General features: G+C 36.0%; 1 protein-coding gene across 1 annotated transcript in view; it reads left to right on the top strand.

The window, feature by feature from the left end:
- PHF14 (PHD finger protein 14) overlaps window positions 1-17,232 on the top strand; it is a 194,726-nt gene that overhangs the window by 6,030 nt on the left and 171,464 nt on the right. Inside the window, exons 3-4 of the mRNA XM_029918975.1 lie at window positions 2,298-3,094; window positions 10,067-10,211. Of these exons, the coding sequence (XP_029774835.1) occupies window positions 2,298-3,094; window positions 10,067-10,211 (942 nt within the window). The remainder of the gene's footprint in view (window positions 1-2,297; window positions 3,095-10,066; window positions 10,212-17,232) is intronic.

The following is a 17,232-nucleotide window of genomic DNA, read 5'->3' on the forward strand; positions in this document are numbered from 1 at the left end:
CTCTCTTAACTGTGGCCATCCCTATTAATTATGGCATCGCTTGCAAGATGTTCCAGTTTTCTATAGTCAGTATGTACGAAGACTCTTTTTTGCCTTAGTGGTGTTTAGTCAATTCTGCTTATTATTTATTAGATCCTTATTTTAAAATATGTAGACATTATTATTATTTTTACCATAAATTTTCTTGGTAGGTTGGGTTTAATTATGAGTGGTGTTAATGAAAAATCACAATTTTCTTAATGATTTGCAGAACTGTTGAATTGAAAACATGTTACCTAGTTGTGGGTGATATTGGATTCAGATTCTTTTTGAAATTCAAGAAGCTCACAAATCCAAAGATGTTTCCTAAGCTTGGTACACACTTGTTCGATGGTAAAACTTTACTGAAACTGATAGTTTATTTGTAGTGTTGCCTTAACATACTTGTAAATATTCATACTTTTCAATGCAGAAATGTGTTTCATTATAGGATAGTGTGACAGGCCTCACTGGAGATTTTAGTGTAATATATTATGTATGCACCATGCTACCCTCTTTCTAAAATCAAAAATACCAAAATTCTGAAAGACATCTGGCTCCAAAAGTTTCAAATAAGGGATTGTTGACTTATATGATACTGCCATTGTGTTCTATGTAAAATTGTTTGGAGCGTTTTTTTTGTTGTTTTTTTTTAATGTTTTGTTTATTTTTGAGACAGAGAGAGACAGAGCATGAGAGGGGGAGGGGCAGAGAGAGAAGGAGACACAGAACTGGAAGCAGGCTCCAGGCTCTGAGCTGTCAGCACAGAGCCCGACGCGGGGCTCGAACCCGCAAACGTGAGATCTGACCTGAGCCGAAGTCAGAGGCTCAACCGACTGAGCCACCCAGGCGCCCTGTTATTTGTTTTTGTTTTTTTTAAACAATAGTTTTGAATAAGCCTTGGGTTCCTGCATGGTAATCTTGAGATTGACATTTATTTTGTAGGGTCAGCCAATACCTATTGTATGTTAGTCTTTATTTTTTATGTGATTTAACTTGCAGGATTTTTTTTATTTTTTATTTTTTTTTACCAATCATTTGTAAAGTATTTCTGGGATATTTTAGATACAAGATTCTAATTACAACTTTTTTTTTTAATGCCCAGTTAATTATAGTGGCTAAGACTGGTTAACAGAAATAAAAATGGTGTGCAAATATAGACTTTTTTCACCATTTTATTATTATCCTTTCCTTGGTTATATGCTCAAAAAATTTATCACTCTACAGATTTTACTAATTGTGTTGACCACGACCTGATTATGACTGGTTGTTTCTTACTTCTTCCAGTTCCTTTCCTTTTTTCTTTTTTCCTTTATTTTAGATATTTATTAATTTGATTAGGTATAAAGAGGATTAGAAGGTTCTGGGTAGTATTGGTCTAAGACAGCCTGGTGTGCCCTTGGCAGGAGTGGAAGAAACTTGCCAGGAAGCTTGTAGTCCTGCATGAATTCTTTAATATTCTCAGTCTGTCTTTTTAAGGACTATTGTGGTTGCTCACTTCCGAGAGAGATTTGTTTTTAAAAATTTATTAATTTCTTTCATTCTGGGGGCTATCTTAGTTACTGCCTAGAATTTTGACAGTGTAGGTGGCTCTTAGGTGGCTCTGATTTGAAAGGTATCTTAATAAGCGGGAAAATTGATAACAGCTCTTGCAGCTTCTATTAACTGTGCTATTGCTCTTGTCTTTTTTTCACCTGTGAACTTGATACTCCTATAATTGATTGGTATGTTAGGGATGTTGACTATTGTAAATACCTGTGCTCATTTTTGCTGGGTAAAGAGTGAAATAAGTGAAACCAGATTTTTGGACCAGATTTTTCTTGTTCTGAATGTGACGCAACACTAGTAAGTTCATATAGTTTATGAAAGGAAGATGGAGGAGAGGAAGAATTTAATCTGAATTGTATCATTAAATTAAAAATCAAGTGCCCAATTTCAACAGAAATCCCTTTACTTTTAGAAAAAAAATTGCCTCTAGGGTACTAAATATAGCATGAGCTATATGACACAAAATAGTGCTCCTTTTTTTAAAGCATGTTTTAATTTAGAGTTACATATACTCATCTTCGTTAGTGCTATATTGAATTAAAACCATTATACCAACTTCATTGATTTATTTAACCAGGTTGGGAATGTCTACCATTCTTTGACTTAAATTTGTTTATATTGTTTTGCAAGTTACTCACAAATTTTGGTGGTTTCATTTGTGTCAGCGTTGTGTGTGTGTGTGTGTATGTATATACATATGTGTGGTTTTTTTTTTCTCATATTTTCAACAGATTCTGAAGGGAGTGGTAATGGAAGTGAAGATCCTTCAAAGGACAGTGGAGAAGGTTCCTGTAGTGATTCTGAAGAAAATATTTTAGAAGAAGAACTGAATGAAGATATTAAAGTAAAAGAAGAACAACTTAAAAATTCTGCAGAGGAAGAGATACTGTCATCAGAAAAACAGTTAATTAAGATGGAAAAGAAGGAAGAAGAAGAGAATGGAGAAAGACCTAGAAAGAAAAAAGAGAAAGAAAAAGACAAGGAAAAAGAGAAGGAGAAAGAAAAAGAGAAAGAGAAGGAGAGAGAGGATAAAGAAAAAGCAACAGTATCTGATACTGTGGCTGCTTCTGCTGCTTCCACCACACCAGCCACAAGTCCTCCTGCTGTTAACATATCTCCATCAGTCCCCACTACAACAACAACTTCAGAGGAACAAGTCACTGAGCCAAAAAAGTGGAACCTTCGTCGAAATCGACCACTTTTGGATTTTGTATCCATGGAAGAGCTGAATGATATGGATGACTATGACAGTGAAGATGACAATGATTGGCGACCTACTGTAGTAAAGAGAAAGGGAAGAGCTGCATCTCAGAAAGAAGGAAGTGACGGAGACAATGAGGATGATGAAGATGAAGGAAGTGGGAGTGATGAGGATGACAATGATGAAGGCAATGATGAAGATCACAGCAGCCCTGCCAGTGAAGGGGGTTGCAAGAAAAAGAAGAGTAAAGTTCTTAGCAGACACAGTGCTGATGATGAGGAACTGACCAATGATAGCCTGACACTATCTCAGAGCAAGAGTAATGAGGTAGATCAACCCAATTTTTATGATATCTGTCTGTCTGGGGAAAAGGGAATTCTTCTCTAAACCATTCTGCTCGTTATATTAAGTAGCTTCCTTGAAATCCTGTTTTTAGACAGCTGTGGGAGTGAATGAGCACCTTAACTGTAACATTTACTCATTTGGTCAACCAGCCTTTATTGAGTATCTACTATTTGTCACCGTCCTCACGGAGCTCACAATCACCGTCCTCAAGGAGCTTACAGTCTGTATAATTAGAGAAATATTTTTATACCCATAGACTAGGGAAATGGTAGTTTTCCTTTACCCTTTCTATTCTCTCACCCTATTGTTCATAGGACTGCTGATTGGTGCTAAGTGGATTATGAAAACAAAGGTCACCTTTATTTCAACTTAGTTCTGTATCCACATGAAAATTTAGACTTCTAGACTACTTGAGAGCAGGACAACAAACAGCTTAATGATTGCCTCAGACTTACAGAGAGACTGATTATAAGGTTACTTCCTTTACCAATTGTAGCAGTCATCATCTGAATAGTCACCAAGTCTTTGCTTTAGATGTATGGGAGTATGTTTACGTATATTTAGTGAATAAGTTTTCTCTACAAAGAAATGAAAAAGAAACATCAAACATTCCTATCATAAAACAAACATTTCTGTTATAAAACTACAGTAATGACTCACTTCTTCCACTTGAAGTTCTACTACCGAAAGTTAGGTTTATCCATTGGGCCCAAGATGCAACATTCAAGACTCTTCAGTCAAACACATCTGTGTCTCTTTGTCTGTGTGTTTATGTATATGTTTTTCTTCAGAAAGAAGATTGAGTTGTTGTCTTACATGTAGATGTACCTGTTACATCAACACGTAGAACCATAATAATTAAGTCTGTCATTTCAGTTAATGTGTTTATTGTCACGAAAATTCACTTCTTTAGCAAGCACTTATTTTATTTTTATTTTTATTTTTTCATATCATTGAAATAGGGTAAAATGGTAGGGAGAATTTTCTTCTATGCTTTATTCATTCTTATACATTTCTTCTACTTAAAAGTTTTACATAGCAGTGATTACGTATTTTAAGTAAGTTTCATTTAACAACTTGGTGATTTTTTTTTTTTTTGCTAAAATAAGTAACAGGCTCTGAGGGGCTATATGTCAGTAGTGATGAGCTAGCAGTTTATATTTTAAATTATAAACATTGGCTAACTTCTAGGTTATCCACTTTCATGTGAAGAATGTTGCCTGCCTCCAGTGCTATCCTAATTCTTATATTTAGGTAATGGAAAAATTGTCATTTGGAATATGATATTTACATGCTATAGCACAAACAGTTGCATATTCCCAGTGCCGATTTAGGGAAATAGAAATATGGAAAATTCAGTTGTTCATATATATGATTTAGGCTTGTATCCAGTTTATTTTATAGCATTTAGTACTCAGTCTATATCAACTTAATAAGTTTACTTTTGGCAGTGTCACTTTCTTACTTCATTTTTATTAGTCTGACATTCACTAAAGTAGGCTGGCTCACGATAGAAGCAGACTTAGATTTATGTTAAGGTGTGGAGAATACTTGCATATGTTTAGAAACTTGCCACATAAAATGTGTACATTATCCACTTGTTAATAACCTGTAGGACATAATGTATTGCTTAAGAGGTTGTAGACTGTCCTTTATGATCCATTGGAAGGCTATATGTGCTGTTTTAGGTTTTTTGTTTTTTTTCCCCCTACCAGAGGAGACTTTAAATAATGGGACTTTGTATATTTAGTTTAAGTCCCAAAGGAATGAGATTCCATAGTACTTCTTCAAAAAATGCCTTGATAAAATTGTCAAGAAATTTCTTATAGGAGCTAAATTAATTTCTCTTGTGTTAATTTATGTTAATTTTCCTTTTGCTGTACCCTGGGCAGAGATGCAGAAGAACTGATAGAAAGTTAGTTTTCCCTTAATAATATCCCACCTGAAAGCTTGGTGACTATTTTTCCAAACACTCTTCTGTAATTTTTGATAATTCTATTTCTATTTAAATATCACTCAAATTAGATAAAAATTTTTAATAAAACTAATCAATTGAGATTATTATTTTATTTTATATTTGTAAATTTCCTGTTCTTATGCTCTTGATTTTGTAAAAATGACTAAAGGTAATTTTTATTGCCTTATGGCCGTTGCTTATATCTAAATCTTTCTGGTTATTTTAGGTAGTGATACCTAGGCAAGTATCTATTAGTATACATACATATTTGATTATATTCAAAGTTTAATTTTTCCTCTGCTTTTACTTTAAGTGTTCAAATATTACTTTGTAGTAGAGATATATGTAGTTTATTAGCAGCAAACTTTTTGGCTGCAATGTCATGTGCTTTTGTAGGGAATTGATGTTGGACATCATGTAAATGATGCCCAGAAATTTTAATAGTTTTGAAGTTTTTTGGGGGAATTTGATTTTTTTTTTTTTTTTTGAGCCATGGGCCTTTTATTTGAGCTAGGGACCTTTTATAAGTGCTGACTCTTTTTTTTTTTTTAATGTTTATTTTTTTATTTTGAGAAAGAATGTGAGGAGGGAGGAGCAGAGAAAGGAAAGTGAGACTCCTGAGCAAGTTTTGCATTGTTGGTGCAGAGCCTGACATGGGGCTCTATCTCATGAAACGTGAAATCACAACCTGACCCGAAACCAAAGAGTCGGGTGCTTAACCCACTGAGCCACCCCCAGACCCCTTACTACTGACTCTAAAATCCTGTGCCATAGGCTTTGAAATACCCGAGAGCAGTGGTTTTCAAACTTTTTTTTTGTTTCAGGACCCTTTTACACTCTTAAAAAAATCATTGAAGACCCCAATTACTACTTTTGTAGCTTATATCTTTTGCTATATACCTTTTCAAATTAAAACTTTGCAATTTCAAAAAAATAAGACACACAGAAGCACACAAGTTATCAGATTGATGACCGTATCCCATGTTATGTAGTTCTGAGAGATTACATTGTATACCCGTGAGAAAAAGTGGAGAAGGTAAATACTTTTAATATTATTATGAAAATTGCCTTTCCCTTGTGGACCCAGTGAAACAAAGCCCACCGACCACACCTTGAGAACTACTGTTCTACAGCCAGGCATTTGATAAACCTGCATTGTTTACATGTGGGCACTTGCCTTTGCCTGTAGCATTTATGACCTTTTTGAATTTAGGGTGGTCTAAATAATCTCTTTGGAATATGGTTATGTGTCTTCTTTAGACTTTTATCTTGATGCTTTTGAAATTAATTCATACTATCTTTTTGGTTTTCTAAGTAAATCTTGGGGATGGGTATATAGCATTTTCAGAGAATGGTTCTCATTTTTAGGACTTTGAAACTGGAGCTTTGGTTGAGAATTAATGTTTGACAGAAAATCAAATCAGTAGAAATTTTCAGGTGGAAGTTTTTTGGTTTCTTTTTATAAAATATTCTATGTTAAATGGATTAGATGTTAAGTGGTTGTGAAGAAATGGCAATTGTTTTCTGACTTTTGTAATTAAAAATGTTGCTAAAATTTATGAAGAGCTCCTTCTGTTTGGGGCTTCTGACTTATTAAATATTAAAGGCCTTTTTACACATCTCAGAATAAAGCAAACTGCTTTAAAACCTAAAAAGACAGTTTGTAATATTGTACAGAAATTATTTCAGATTCTTGAGAATTTAACTTTCTTAAAAAACTTAGGGGAAGACTTATTGCTCAAACTCTTTGGTATACTAATATTTTTCTCATTTTCAGAGTAATAGGATTCTTTTAATTCTAGTTTTACATGGGGTGTGCCAGAATTCCTTTGTTTTAAACACATAAAATTTAGGTAGAATTTATCTTGTTGTATGTATTATTTATGAGCATCTGTGTGGAATACCTATATAAATGAACACCAAACGTATTTTGGAACCCATGGAGAACATTGGATGGTATTACCACTTTAGGTGTAAATATTAAAATCCAAGGGTAAATGAAATGATTTACTATAAGTAGTCATTGTTTTATTACTACAGTGCCCCATTTATTCTTAATTAATTACCATTAGATTCCATTAAATTATTCTATAATATTAAAGTTATATCCTAAGTGAAACTCTTGTGCCATTCAAAACCTACTTCCCCAATTTCTGTTTTTATATACAAGTTATATTTTCAAAAGATTTATTTTTTGGTAAAAACTTGAACCTAACTATTTTCTCCAGAAACTTTAAAAATGATACCCATCTTCAGAAGTATGCTAATAAATGACAGAGCTTCATGCCCCCAGGTGCTGTCCCCGTGCTTTAATTAAAAAAAGAAAAGTATGTTAATAACAATTGATACTAAATTTGCTTTATATTCTGATCACAAGTGTGCTCAACCCATGTTTGATGTATTAAAAGAAAACATAAGAGTTTAATTTTTGAAGAGAATGTATTATTTAGATTTCCCACTGAAGCGTTACGTGTCAGTCATTTGGGAGGGCTCCAGTTCCCCCTCATTCCTCTCTCTTTGCATTACATTTCTGGTAAGCATCTCAGATGTTGGGGACTAGGGGGCCAGAAATACCAATTAATTTTGTTTTCTCTGCCTCTAAATGATAATATGTGTAGAGAGAATTTAGTATAGATATACAATTGAAACATTTACTGTTTTTTTTTTTTTTTCTGAGCAAAAAGGCAAAATAGGAAAATAATGGAATTAGAGTTACTTATTGATGCTGATTTACTTGTTTCCCATATGGGTAAACCTTTTGCCAAGGGCTCATTAGTTGTAATTCCACTGGAAAAGTATTGGCAGCACCATAAACACAAGTAGCCTGTCAAACTCTGGTTTCTGGTTGTTGTCTAGATTTTTTTCTAGTCTATCTATGATATTTTTAAACCTAGATGTGATATTTTGGGGAAAAAGTCTTTTTTGGATACCCCAGGAAAATACTTAATGTGCTCATTGAGGCTTACAACATTTTTGGGGATTCCAAAGGACTCCAAAGAAGAGTACTGAGTATAATAAATGGTCAGCTCATATTCTTCTTCTTGAACCACCTATAAGAAGTAGGAAAGGAGAATGGGAATGAACGTTTATTGAGTACCTTGTATATCTTGGGAACATTCTTACCGTACAATTATCTTGCTACTTTTCACAACAATTTCATCAGGTAGGTATTATTTTTGTTATCTCACTTTACAGATGAGAAAACTATAGCTTCGAGAATCAGTAGTTACTAAGAACTAAGAGTAAAAGACAACAACATTGGAATTTAAGTCAAATGCTGTTACTCTGGAAGCATGGCTGATGGGGTGAAAATCTGGGTAGATTTTGTTTTGCTCAGTGTAATACTATAAAACATGAGTTTTTTCCTTAAAAGGACTTTGGCTTTGGAACAAAGAGGAACAGAATATACAGTTTTTTGAAGTGTATTTATATTCAGAGAGAAATCGTGCGCGCGCGTGCGTGTACACACACACACACACACACACACACACACACACACACACACGAGGTTGAGTGGGGGAGGGGCAGAGAGGAGATAGAGAATCCCAAGCAGCGCAGAGCCTGATGTGGAGTTTGAACTCATGAAATCATGAGATCATGACCTGAGCCTAAACCAAGAGTTGGATGCTCAATTGACTGAGCCACCGAGGTGCCCCCAATTTTAAAGTATTAGGATTCTCAAGAGAAAGGACACTGCCTCCTTGTTGACTTTTCCTTCTTTTTTGATTTGTTTTACAGATCAACTGCAAGTTTAGATGTATAAGACAGAATTGAAAAATATGTTATTGATTGTGACATTCAAGTATCATACAAATGTCACTTATAATTGCTATGAAATAATGATTCAATGTTGTCTGTGGTTATTGATTTGTTTAAAAGAATATAAAAAAGCATGGTTAGGTTCTTTTTTTCATGTTCTTTATTTATTTTTGAGAGACAGAGCACGAGCAGGGCAGGGTCAGAGAGAGAGGGAGACACAGAATCTGAAGCAGGCTCCAGGCTCTGAGCTGTCAGCACAGAGCCCAATGCGGGGCTTGAACCCATGAACTGTGGCATCATGACTTGAGCCGAAGCTGGAAACTTAACTGACTGAACCACCCAGGCACCCCTAGGTTCTTAAAATACATAGATTCAAGTACTGTGTTAGACAATGCCTAGTCTGATAATATGATAGGAATCATTGTCTTCTTAACCATTTGAAGTTTAAATATGTAATGCAGTGTAAATTAAACAGGTAAATTCTTCTCCTTGAATTTTGTCTTCATATTTATTATGTCTGCCTCCTTTTCTATTATAATTAGCTCCATATCTTTTTTAGTTTACACTAGATATTTCTTGACATGAACCTAATAGAGTACTGTCACTCTTTAGCAACTGGACAACCTGGATCCTTTTTAGATAGTTTCTGTCCCTGTATATGTAACAGGCATGCCTATGGAGGCTCTCTTGGATCTGTCATCCAGTAGTTTGATGACCCCTGGAACTTCTGAATTCCGTAGCAGTTAGGAGTATAGAATCTATACGCCATCCCATACGTACTTGCTTATATGTTATCTTGAGTTGATTTTTTTTCCTGTTTAACGTGTGTCTTGTCTCTCTTAAGGTAGGAGTATAAGCTTCCAAAGTACAGGAACCCTGTCTTATACTTTTTAAACCCATTGTAGGGTTAATAATTACTTGTGAGATAATTTTTCTTTTCTCCTACTTTAAGGGGTGAGACTATAATCTAGAATGGCAAAGCAGATGAAGAATTGCATGCTTGCCTTTTAATTTCTTAAAGGAGGGAGAATATGGGACTTGTAGAGAAAATAAAGAATTAGAGGATGCTTTGAGGGCCAGTTGAGAAAGAGATGGTCTTTCAAATGTAATATGCTTTGAAATTACTAAAAGAATGGAGAATGCAGCATAATTTTAGAAATGCATAAAATTGGGAATTTTGTTTATTGAAATTATCTTCTAATTTAAACATGTGATTTTCTGATATATTTTATTATTAGGACTCGCTGATTCTTGAGAAGAGTCAAAACTGGAGTTCTCAAAAAATGGATCACATTCTGATTTGCTGTGTTTGTCTTGGAGATAATAGCGAGGATGCTGATGAAATAATTCAGTGTGACAATTGTGGCATTACGGTCCATGAAGGTAATTTTGTTTTGTTTTGTCTTCTTTTTCAAGCAGCTAATTGACACTGCATTTAAATGAGTAAAATCAGGCCTTTCGCATGTGTACTGTTCTAAGATTCTTCTGCAGTATATCATGGTGTTTCAATTGAAGCAACATCCAGAATCCTCAATGCATGAGGATGTTATCTTTTCAGATTATGTTAATTTAAAAATGTGTTTTTGAATAGTTGAAATAGAAATATAAAAATCATAACATTTCTTTGAAGGTTAGTGTTAAAATGTTTTCCTTCGTGGCATGTATTTCTAGTTTTTAATGAAATTTAGATACAAGAAAAAGTCTACTTAAATACAGAAAAAAGTCTAGTATGTTAGTCTGAGAGAATGTTATTCAAAAAGTTACATTCTAAGTCTAGTGATACGTAGGTTCTTTTCTGGTTAGAATTTTTAATTTTAAGTACTTATAGAGATTATCTTTCTTTTTTTAAGTTTATTTATTTTGAGAGACAGAAGGTGAAAGTGTGAGGAGGTGAGGGGCAGAAAGCAGGGGAAGAGAACCCCAAACAGCCACGCAGGCTCCCCACTGTCAGCACAGAGCCCAGTGTAGGGATCAGTCTCAAGAACTGTGAGATCATGACCTAAGCCGAGATCAAGAGTCAGAGGCTTAACTGACTGAGCCCCCTAGGTACCTCTAGAGACTGTTTTTTAAGATCTGAGATAGGAGTGAACTAACTATAATATATTGAAAAATAATTTTGTCCATTATATTTTTGAACCTTTTTCGTTCTGTGTTCTTTTGCTTTTTCACTTACATTTTTTTATTTTGACATAATTTCTGACTTACAGAAATGTTATAAAAGTAGTACAAAAAATTCCCATATATTCTTCACTTAGATTTCCCAAATGGTAATATTTTGCTGTTTTACCTTCTCTCATATAGCAATTTTGTTTTGAACTCTATGAGGATGAACTTAGGCATAATGTCCTCTTCTCCCCCTAAATACGTCAGTGTGTATGAGCATTTTCTTACCATATAATCATAACCATATAATTATCAAAGTCAGAAACTCAACATTGATTAAATTCTAGTATATAATCTACTGATGGTATTCATATTTTTCCAGTCATCCCAATAATGTCAGATCTAGCAAAATAAAATCCAGGATTATGCATTGCATTTACTCGTTAGTCTATTTGGACACTTTTAACCTAGAACATTTCTTGAGTCCTTGTGTTTCCTGCCATTGGCATCTTGAAAGAATACGGGCCAGTTGTTTTATAGAATGTCCTTCATACTAGTTTTTTCTTTTTTTTAAATCTTTTTTTTATGGTTAGATTCAGGTGACATGCTTTTGGGAAGAAGCCACAGGAGTTCTATTCTCATTGTTCATTGTTAGGAAGCATGGGATATTTGTTTTTCCAGTTATTGGTGATGTTACTTTGATTACTTAGTTGAGACGGCGTCTTCCAAGTTTTTCTGTGGTAAAGTTGTTATTTTGTCTTATCAGTTAATTTTTTTCTATCGGCCATGACTACCACAGAAAAGGTTTTCTATGGCCTCGTCTTTACGTGCTCTGTTGCTATTAACAGCCCTCCTCCCAAATAGTTCTGGGGTTCTGCCGGGCTCATGGGACCCACAGGGTCTGTGCTTCTGTAGCCAGTTCTCTTGCTCTCATATGAAGCTTCCTTTGCTTGCTGCCAAGACTCTCCTTGGAAACGTCTCCAATTACTATTACTCATTCACATAGTTTTTCATTAATGTTTATTGAGTATCTTCATATGCTTACACTCCTTAGATTTTAGGCAGGTGATATAAACATTGAAGCTTAATGTCTAGTAAGAGAGACAGCAATGAAGAAATAAAAAAATAAGTATATATCAGGTGGTAGTCTGGACTATGGAGAAAAATAAAGCAGGACAGGGAGTGTTGGAAATGTTGTGGATGGGAGTGGTTAATGGGCAGGTAGACGTTTGTATTTACAAAAGGTGAAACAGAAAATCCTTTCTGGTAAGGTGATATTTGAGCATTGACCTGAAGGATGTAAGGAAGCAAGTCATGTACCTATTTGGTTAAAGAGCGCGTCCTTGAAAGAAGGAGTAGCAAATATAAAGATTTTGAAGTGGGAACAAGGTTGGGTGTTTATATGATGGCAGGAAGGGAGTGAACAACCTTGCAAATGGTAAAGGGAGAGATGGGATCAAACCAGGTGAGGCATGCCTTGCAGGTCATAGATTTTATTTTATTTTATTATTTTATTTATTTTAGATGTTTACAGTTTATTTTTTTATTTTGAGAGAGAGAGAGAGACAGAGAGAGAGAGAGAGAGAGAGCACAAGTGAGTGAGGGGCAGAGAAAGGGAGAGAGAAACTCCCACAAGGGACAGAGATGGAGAGAGATGGAGAGAGAGAAGCGGGGCTCACCCGATGCGGGGCTCATGCCCTCCTGATGCAGACTGGAACTCATGAACCGTGAGATGGTGCCTTGAGCTAAAGTCCGATGCTTAACTGACTGAGCCATCCAGGTACCCCATAGATTTTAGATTTGATTGTGATACATATGGGAAGATGTAAATGAATTTTGTGCAGAGGATTAATATGATTTGATTTATGTTTTGGAAGGATCACTCTGTTGGGTTGGGAGTAGACAGAAGTGGGTCTAAATTGGGAATTGGGGAGACCATTTAGGAGACCATTGCAATGATGCAAGAGAGGAATCGGTTTTCAGTTAGATAATAAAAATTTGGTTTTAGACTGTCTGGAGTTTAGGTAAGATGTTGGGACTAGAGATATCAGTTTGGGACTCGTTACCCTATAGATGTTATTTAAAGCTGTGAGACTGGATATGCTATTTAGGGAGTAGTAAAGTGGTTCTAGCACTTCAGAGGAGATGGGGAAGACATGGCCAAGGGATAGGAGAACCAGGAGAACTGACCCAGAGGCTATGTAAGGAAAATGTTTCAAACAGAGAAAGTGAGTAACTATCCAATTCTGTTCTTAGAGTCAGACTAAGACCTATGTCCTATGGCAAATTATTCTAATGCAATGGTAGACTCCCAGGTATACTGTCAGGCAAGCCGTTTAAAAGGTTGTGGGAGAAGAAGTTTATGGACAAAATGCTTATATTACATGGTTGTGAGTTTGTTTATTTATTTAGTATTTATTTTAAAGCTTATTTATTTTGATAGAGAGTATATGAATGGGGGAGGGGCAGAGAGAGGGAGAGGGAGAATCCCAAGCAGGTTCCCTGCTGTCAGCACAGAGCCCAACACCAGGCTCGATCACATGAACTGTGAGACTGTGACCTGAGCTGAAATCAAGATGCTCAACTGATGAGCCACCCAAGTTTCCCTTACTTGATTTATTAAATAAATGTAAAATACATGGAGAGAAGCAAGGGCAAAACCTGAGATTCGTTAAGACACTTAGGATATGAGTACAAGTTGGTGGAAGAATCACCTGAATCCTAGTGTGCCCAGAATTGGTATTATATGTCCTGCTTCTCTCTGCCTTTTCAGCCTGAGAGCCCACATAAATGGTACCCTGGGCCAAAGACATACTCTCTTGGATAGATCCAGGGACAAGTATGCCTAGTTACAGCTTCAGTTCTGCAGTTAAACTACAAAATAGCCATGGGGTTTGTGTTTCTTAGGCTGTGGACGCATGGAGTCAGAATGGTGTCACTGATCGGTGGCCATGCTAGGGCCTCATCCATATTGTGTTCATGTCTCATGTATATTTAGTATCTCCTGATTCTTCTGTATACTTAGTAACCAGGTGCCTCAAGAATGTTAAATCTTTCTTGGTGCTTTACTGTCCTTTACTGTCTATGTTACTGCACATGCTTTACTTTGTACATGTGTCTATCTCATTTTGTTTTTCTGTAGCAAAAATCGGTATTCTCAAGCAGAACAAAAACAGCATGGTAATCAAGAGGTTACTATTGAATTTAGTAACATGAGGATCAGTGTTTATTTTGATTCAAGAGAGTTCAAGTGGGAATAGAAGAAGGAAAGTGACTAAATGCAATTACTATGATGACTTTTTATATAAAGAGAAGTAGTAAGACGGGACCTTCATAAAAGGGTTATGGAATTTGAGGGAGGGTTTGTTTCTTCTTATTTTAGATGATGTGTTAGTTATGTATTATTATGTAACAATATATCAGTTTAAAACAACAAATTTTTTTATTTCACACAGCTTCTAATGGTCAAGAATCTGGGAGTGGTTAGTTAGATGATTCTGGCTTAGGGTTTGTCATGAAGTTGCAGTCAAGCCTGTTGGCCTGGGCTTTAGTCATTTTAAAGCTTCACTGGGGCTGGAGGATCTGCTTCCATGTTTGTTTATTTATTTATTTTTTAACATTTATTCATTTTTGAGAGAGAGTGAGTGCGACTGGGGGAGGGGCAGAGAGAGAGGGAGACACAGAATCCTAAGCAGACCCCAGGCTCTGAGCTAGCAGTCAGCACGGAGCCTGACGAGGGGTTCAAACCCACGAGCGGCGAGATCATGACCTGAGCTGAAAGTCAGATGCCTAACCAGCTGAGCCACCCAAGTGGCCCCTAAGCTTGTTTAAATAGTTACTGGTAGGTTTCCATTCTTTGGTGACTCTTGGATGCAGACCTCAGTTCTTCACTGGGTGGCTTGAGTGTCCTCATGACAAGACATTTTTCTTCAGAATGACTGATCAGAGAGAGAAAGAGATAGAAGCAATTATATGAGAGAGTTAGTGTCATTTGTAACCTAATTTTAGAAGGAAATACTATAGTTTCTACATATTGGTCACACAGACCAGCCCTAGTTAAATTTAAATGTAGGAGGGGACATTCTAAAATGGTTAATATGAAAGGTAGTCATTGGGCCCATCCTAGAAGCTGCCTACACAGATGCAGAGATTATATAGTATGTTAATGTGCTACACTAATGTGGAAGTGGCCAGCGGAAAAGGAGAGTTGATGATTTACGGAGAAAAAAGGAGGCAGTTGCTAGAGCAAGGGCTTTTGAGTATAAGACTAGAGGGGATGGGATCTAACACCAAGTGGAGAGACTGAGTACATAATGAGTATCCATAGAAACCGGAGGGAGAGGATATATGGATACAGATGTACATAGGTTGTTAGATGTGGTGGTTAGAGCTGTGAAACTTATTTTTTAAATGCTTCTTGTTTTCTCAGTGAAATGGGAAGCCAAGTCATTAGCAGGGAGTAGAAGTGAGAGAGGTGTTGGAGAGTTGGGAAGAGAGATTGGTATAAAATAGTTATTTGGGAGAATGAAATGGACAAGGGAAATGTTTACATAATACTGTGTGTGTGTGTGTGTGTGTGTGTGTTTGTGTGTGTGTGTGTGTGTGTGTGTGTGAGTGATGTGTATATTTTATTGCCAGACAGCTATAAAGGCACATTTGTGATTAGTGGTAATAAATATAAACAGACTAGTTCAACATGGTTGTGTATGTCTGTTTTGTTTTGTTTTTTTCTTTTTTTTTTCACCTCCAGGCATGGTTCAGATTCCTTGGAGCAGGTGCAGAATAGGTGAATATCGAAAGCAGCTGCCGTGCTGCTGATGTGTTTGTTGTATTCATACCACTGTTGATCGCAAATACGTTACCCCTGCTTATATCCATAAATGTCAGTGCTGATGTGTGATACAGGCATGACCAGGCCTGTTAATGTTGCTGATTTCTCACCATGCTGAGAGCACTATCTCTACTTCATAGGTCATCGGTTTGGCCATGGATATGTTTTTTAAGGCCAGCACAGTGGTTTTAAAAAATTGAATTGGTTCCTAACATTAAGAAACTGGGATATTTCTTTCACACATTTTGGATTTCAACCTTCTTTTAAAGTGCTGGCAGCAGTATTTCCTCTGAGAGCGACTATCTGCTAGAGTTGAATAGGGTTGCCTCCTGCTGGCAAAGCCTGGTTTCTGTTTTCTGATAATCCTTTCCCAGATCACTTACTCATTTTTGTCAGTTGCCTTTTCCCTGGAGGTATTTGAATGTATCTATCTGTTTTGAGGGTGTTTCTCTTGGTTCTGGCACACAGGCTGCCAAGGCCTTGTGGTCTTGAGGTCTCCCAGCTTTAATAGTAAAGCAATTATTTTTCTAAAGCTTCTGCCTTTGGGACTCAAGCCTACCAGTACCATGTGCCACCTCTATATTCTGTTGTCTTTGATTCAGACTTACGCACCTTGGATTCTTAGTATGAGCTCTTTCCCAGTAGATTCATTGTGCAAACAAATGTAGATTCCTGGGAGGGGACCCCATTAGTACTTGACGTGCTTAGAGCTATATTAAAGGTTCATAATGGGACCCGTGCTTCAGGTGAATAGCCTCATTTATGTCAAATCTGCCTTATTTTAATGTAGCTCTGATTGTCTAGAAACAGCCAAAAACTCTGGGTCAAGGCAAACAAATATAGATGATCAAGCTGAGTGGTAATTCCATTTAGGTTAAAAGCAAGTTGTGTCTGTAAAGTCATGTAGCATATTTTCTTGCATAATTCATTTAACCAGCTCCGATGGCAGTGCAAGTTCCAAATGTTTTTTAGTATTTGCAAATGCTTGTTTTCCTTCTAAGACTGAGTCATTAGAATTGGAGACCTATTTTTATTATGGGAGAAGGAAAAAGAGAAGACAAGAAAGGGAAATTAATGCTCTTGAGTGTGAAGCTTTGTGAGTTTTTTGAGAGGTAGCTAATATGTGTAATAAATAAGTAAGGAAGACAATGAATGGGGAAATTGAATAATTTTCTACCTCTTAGGTGAAACTTTATTTTGTGGTATAATTGCCTTGTTGGTAGTATTGTGAATTCTGTGAACTTCAGATAAATTCAGAGTTGAAGTGCAAATTATAAATCATAGTTAAAACATAAATCTTGAAAGCTATTTTTTAAAAAAGTATGTTACAACTTTTCCCCTCTATAGTTTTCCATTTCCTTTGTTAATTTTGGAGATTCTGTTGTATAATTGTGATTATATTATTCCATTTTTTTTCTTGCTTTCTTAGTAGAGTTAGAACTATTAACTTGAAAAATTTCTGGTTTTAGT

Source organism: Suricata suricatta, chromosome 2, assembly GCF_006229205.1.
Source record: "Suricata suricatta isolate VVHF042 chromosome 2, meerkat_22Aug2017_6uvM2_HiC, whole genome shotgun sequence".
In the NCBI taxonomy this organism is placed as follows: domain Eukaryota; kingdom Metazoa; phylum Chordata; class Mammalia; order Carnivora; family Herpestidae; genus Suricata; species Suricata suricatta.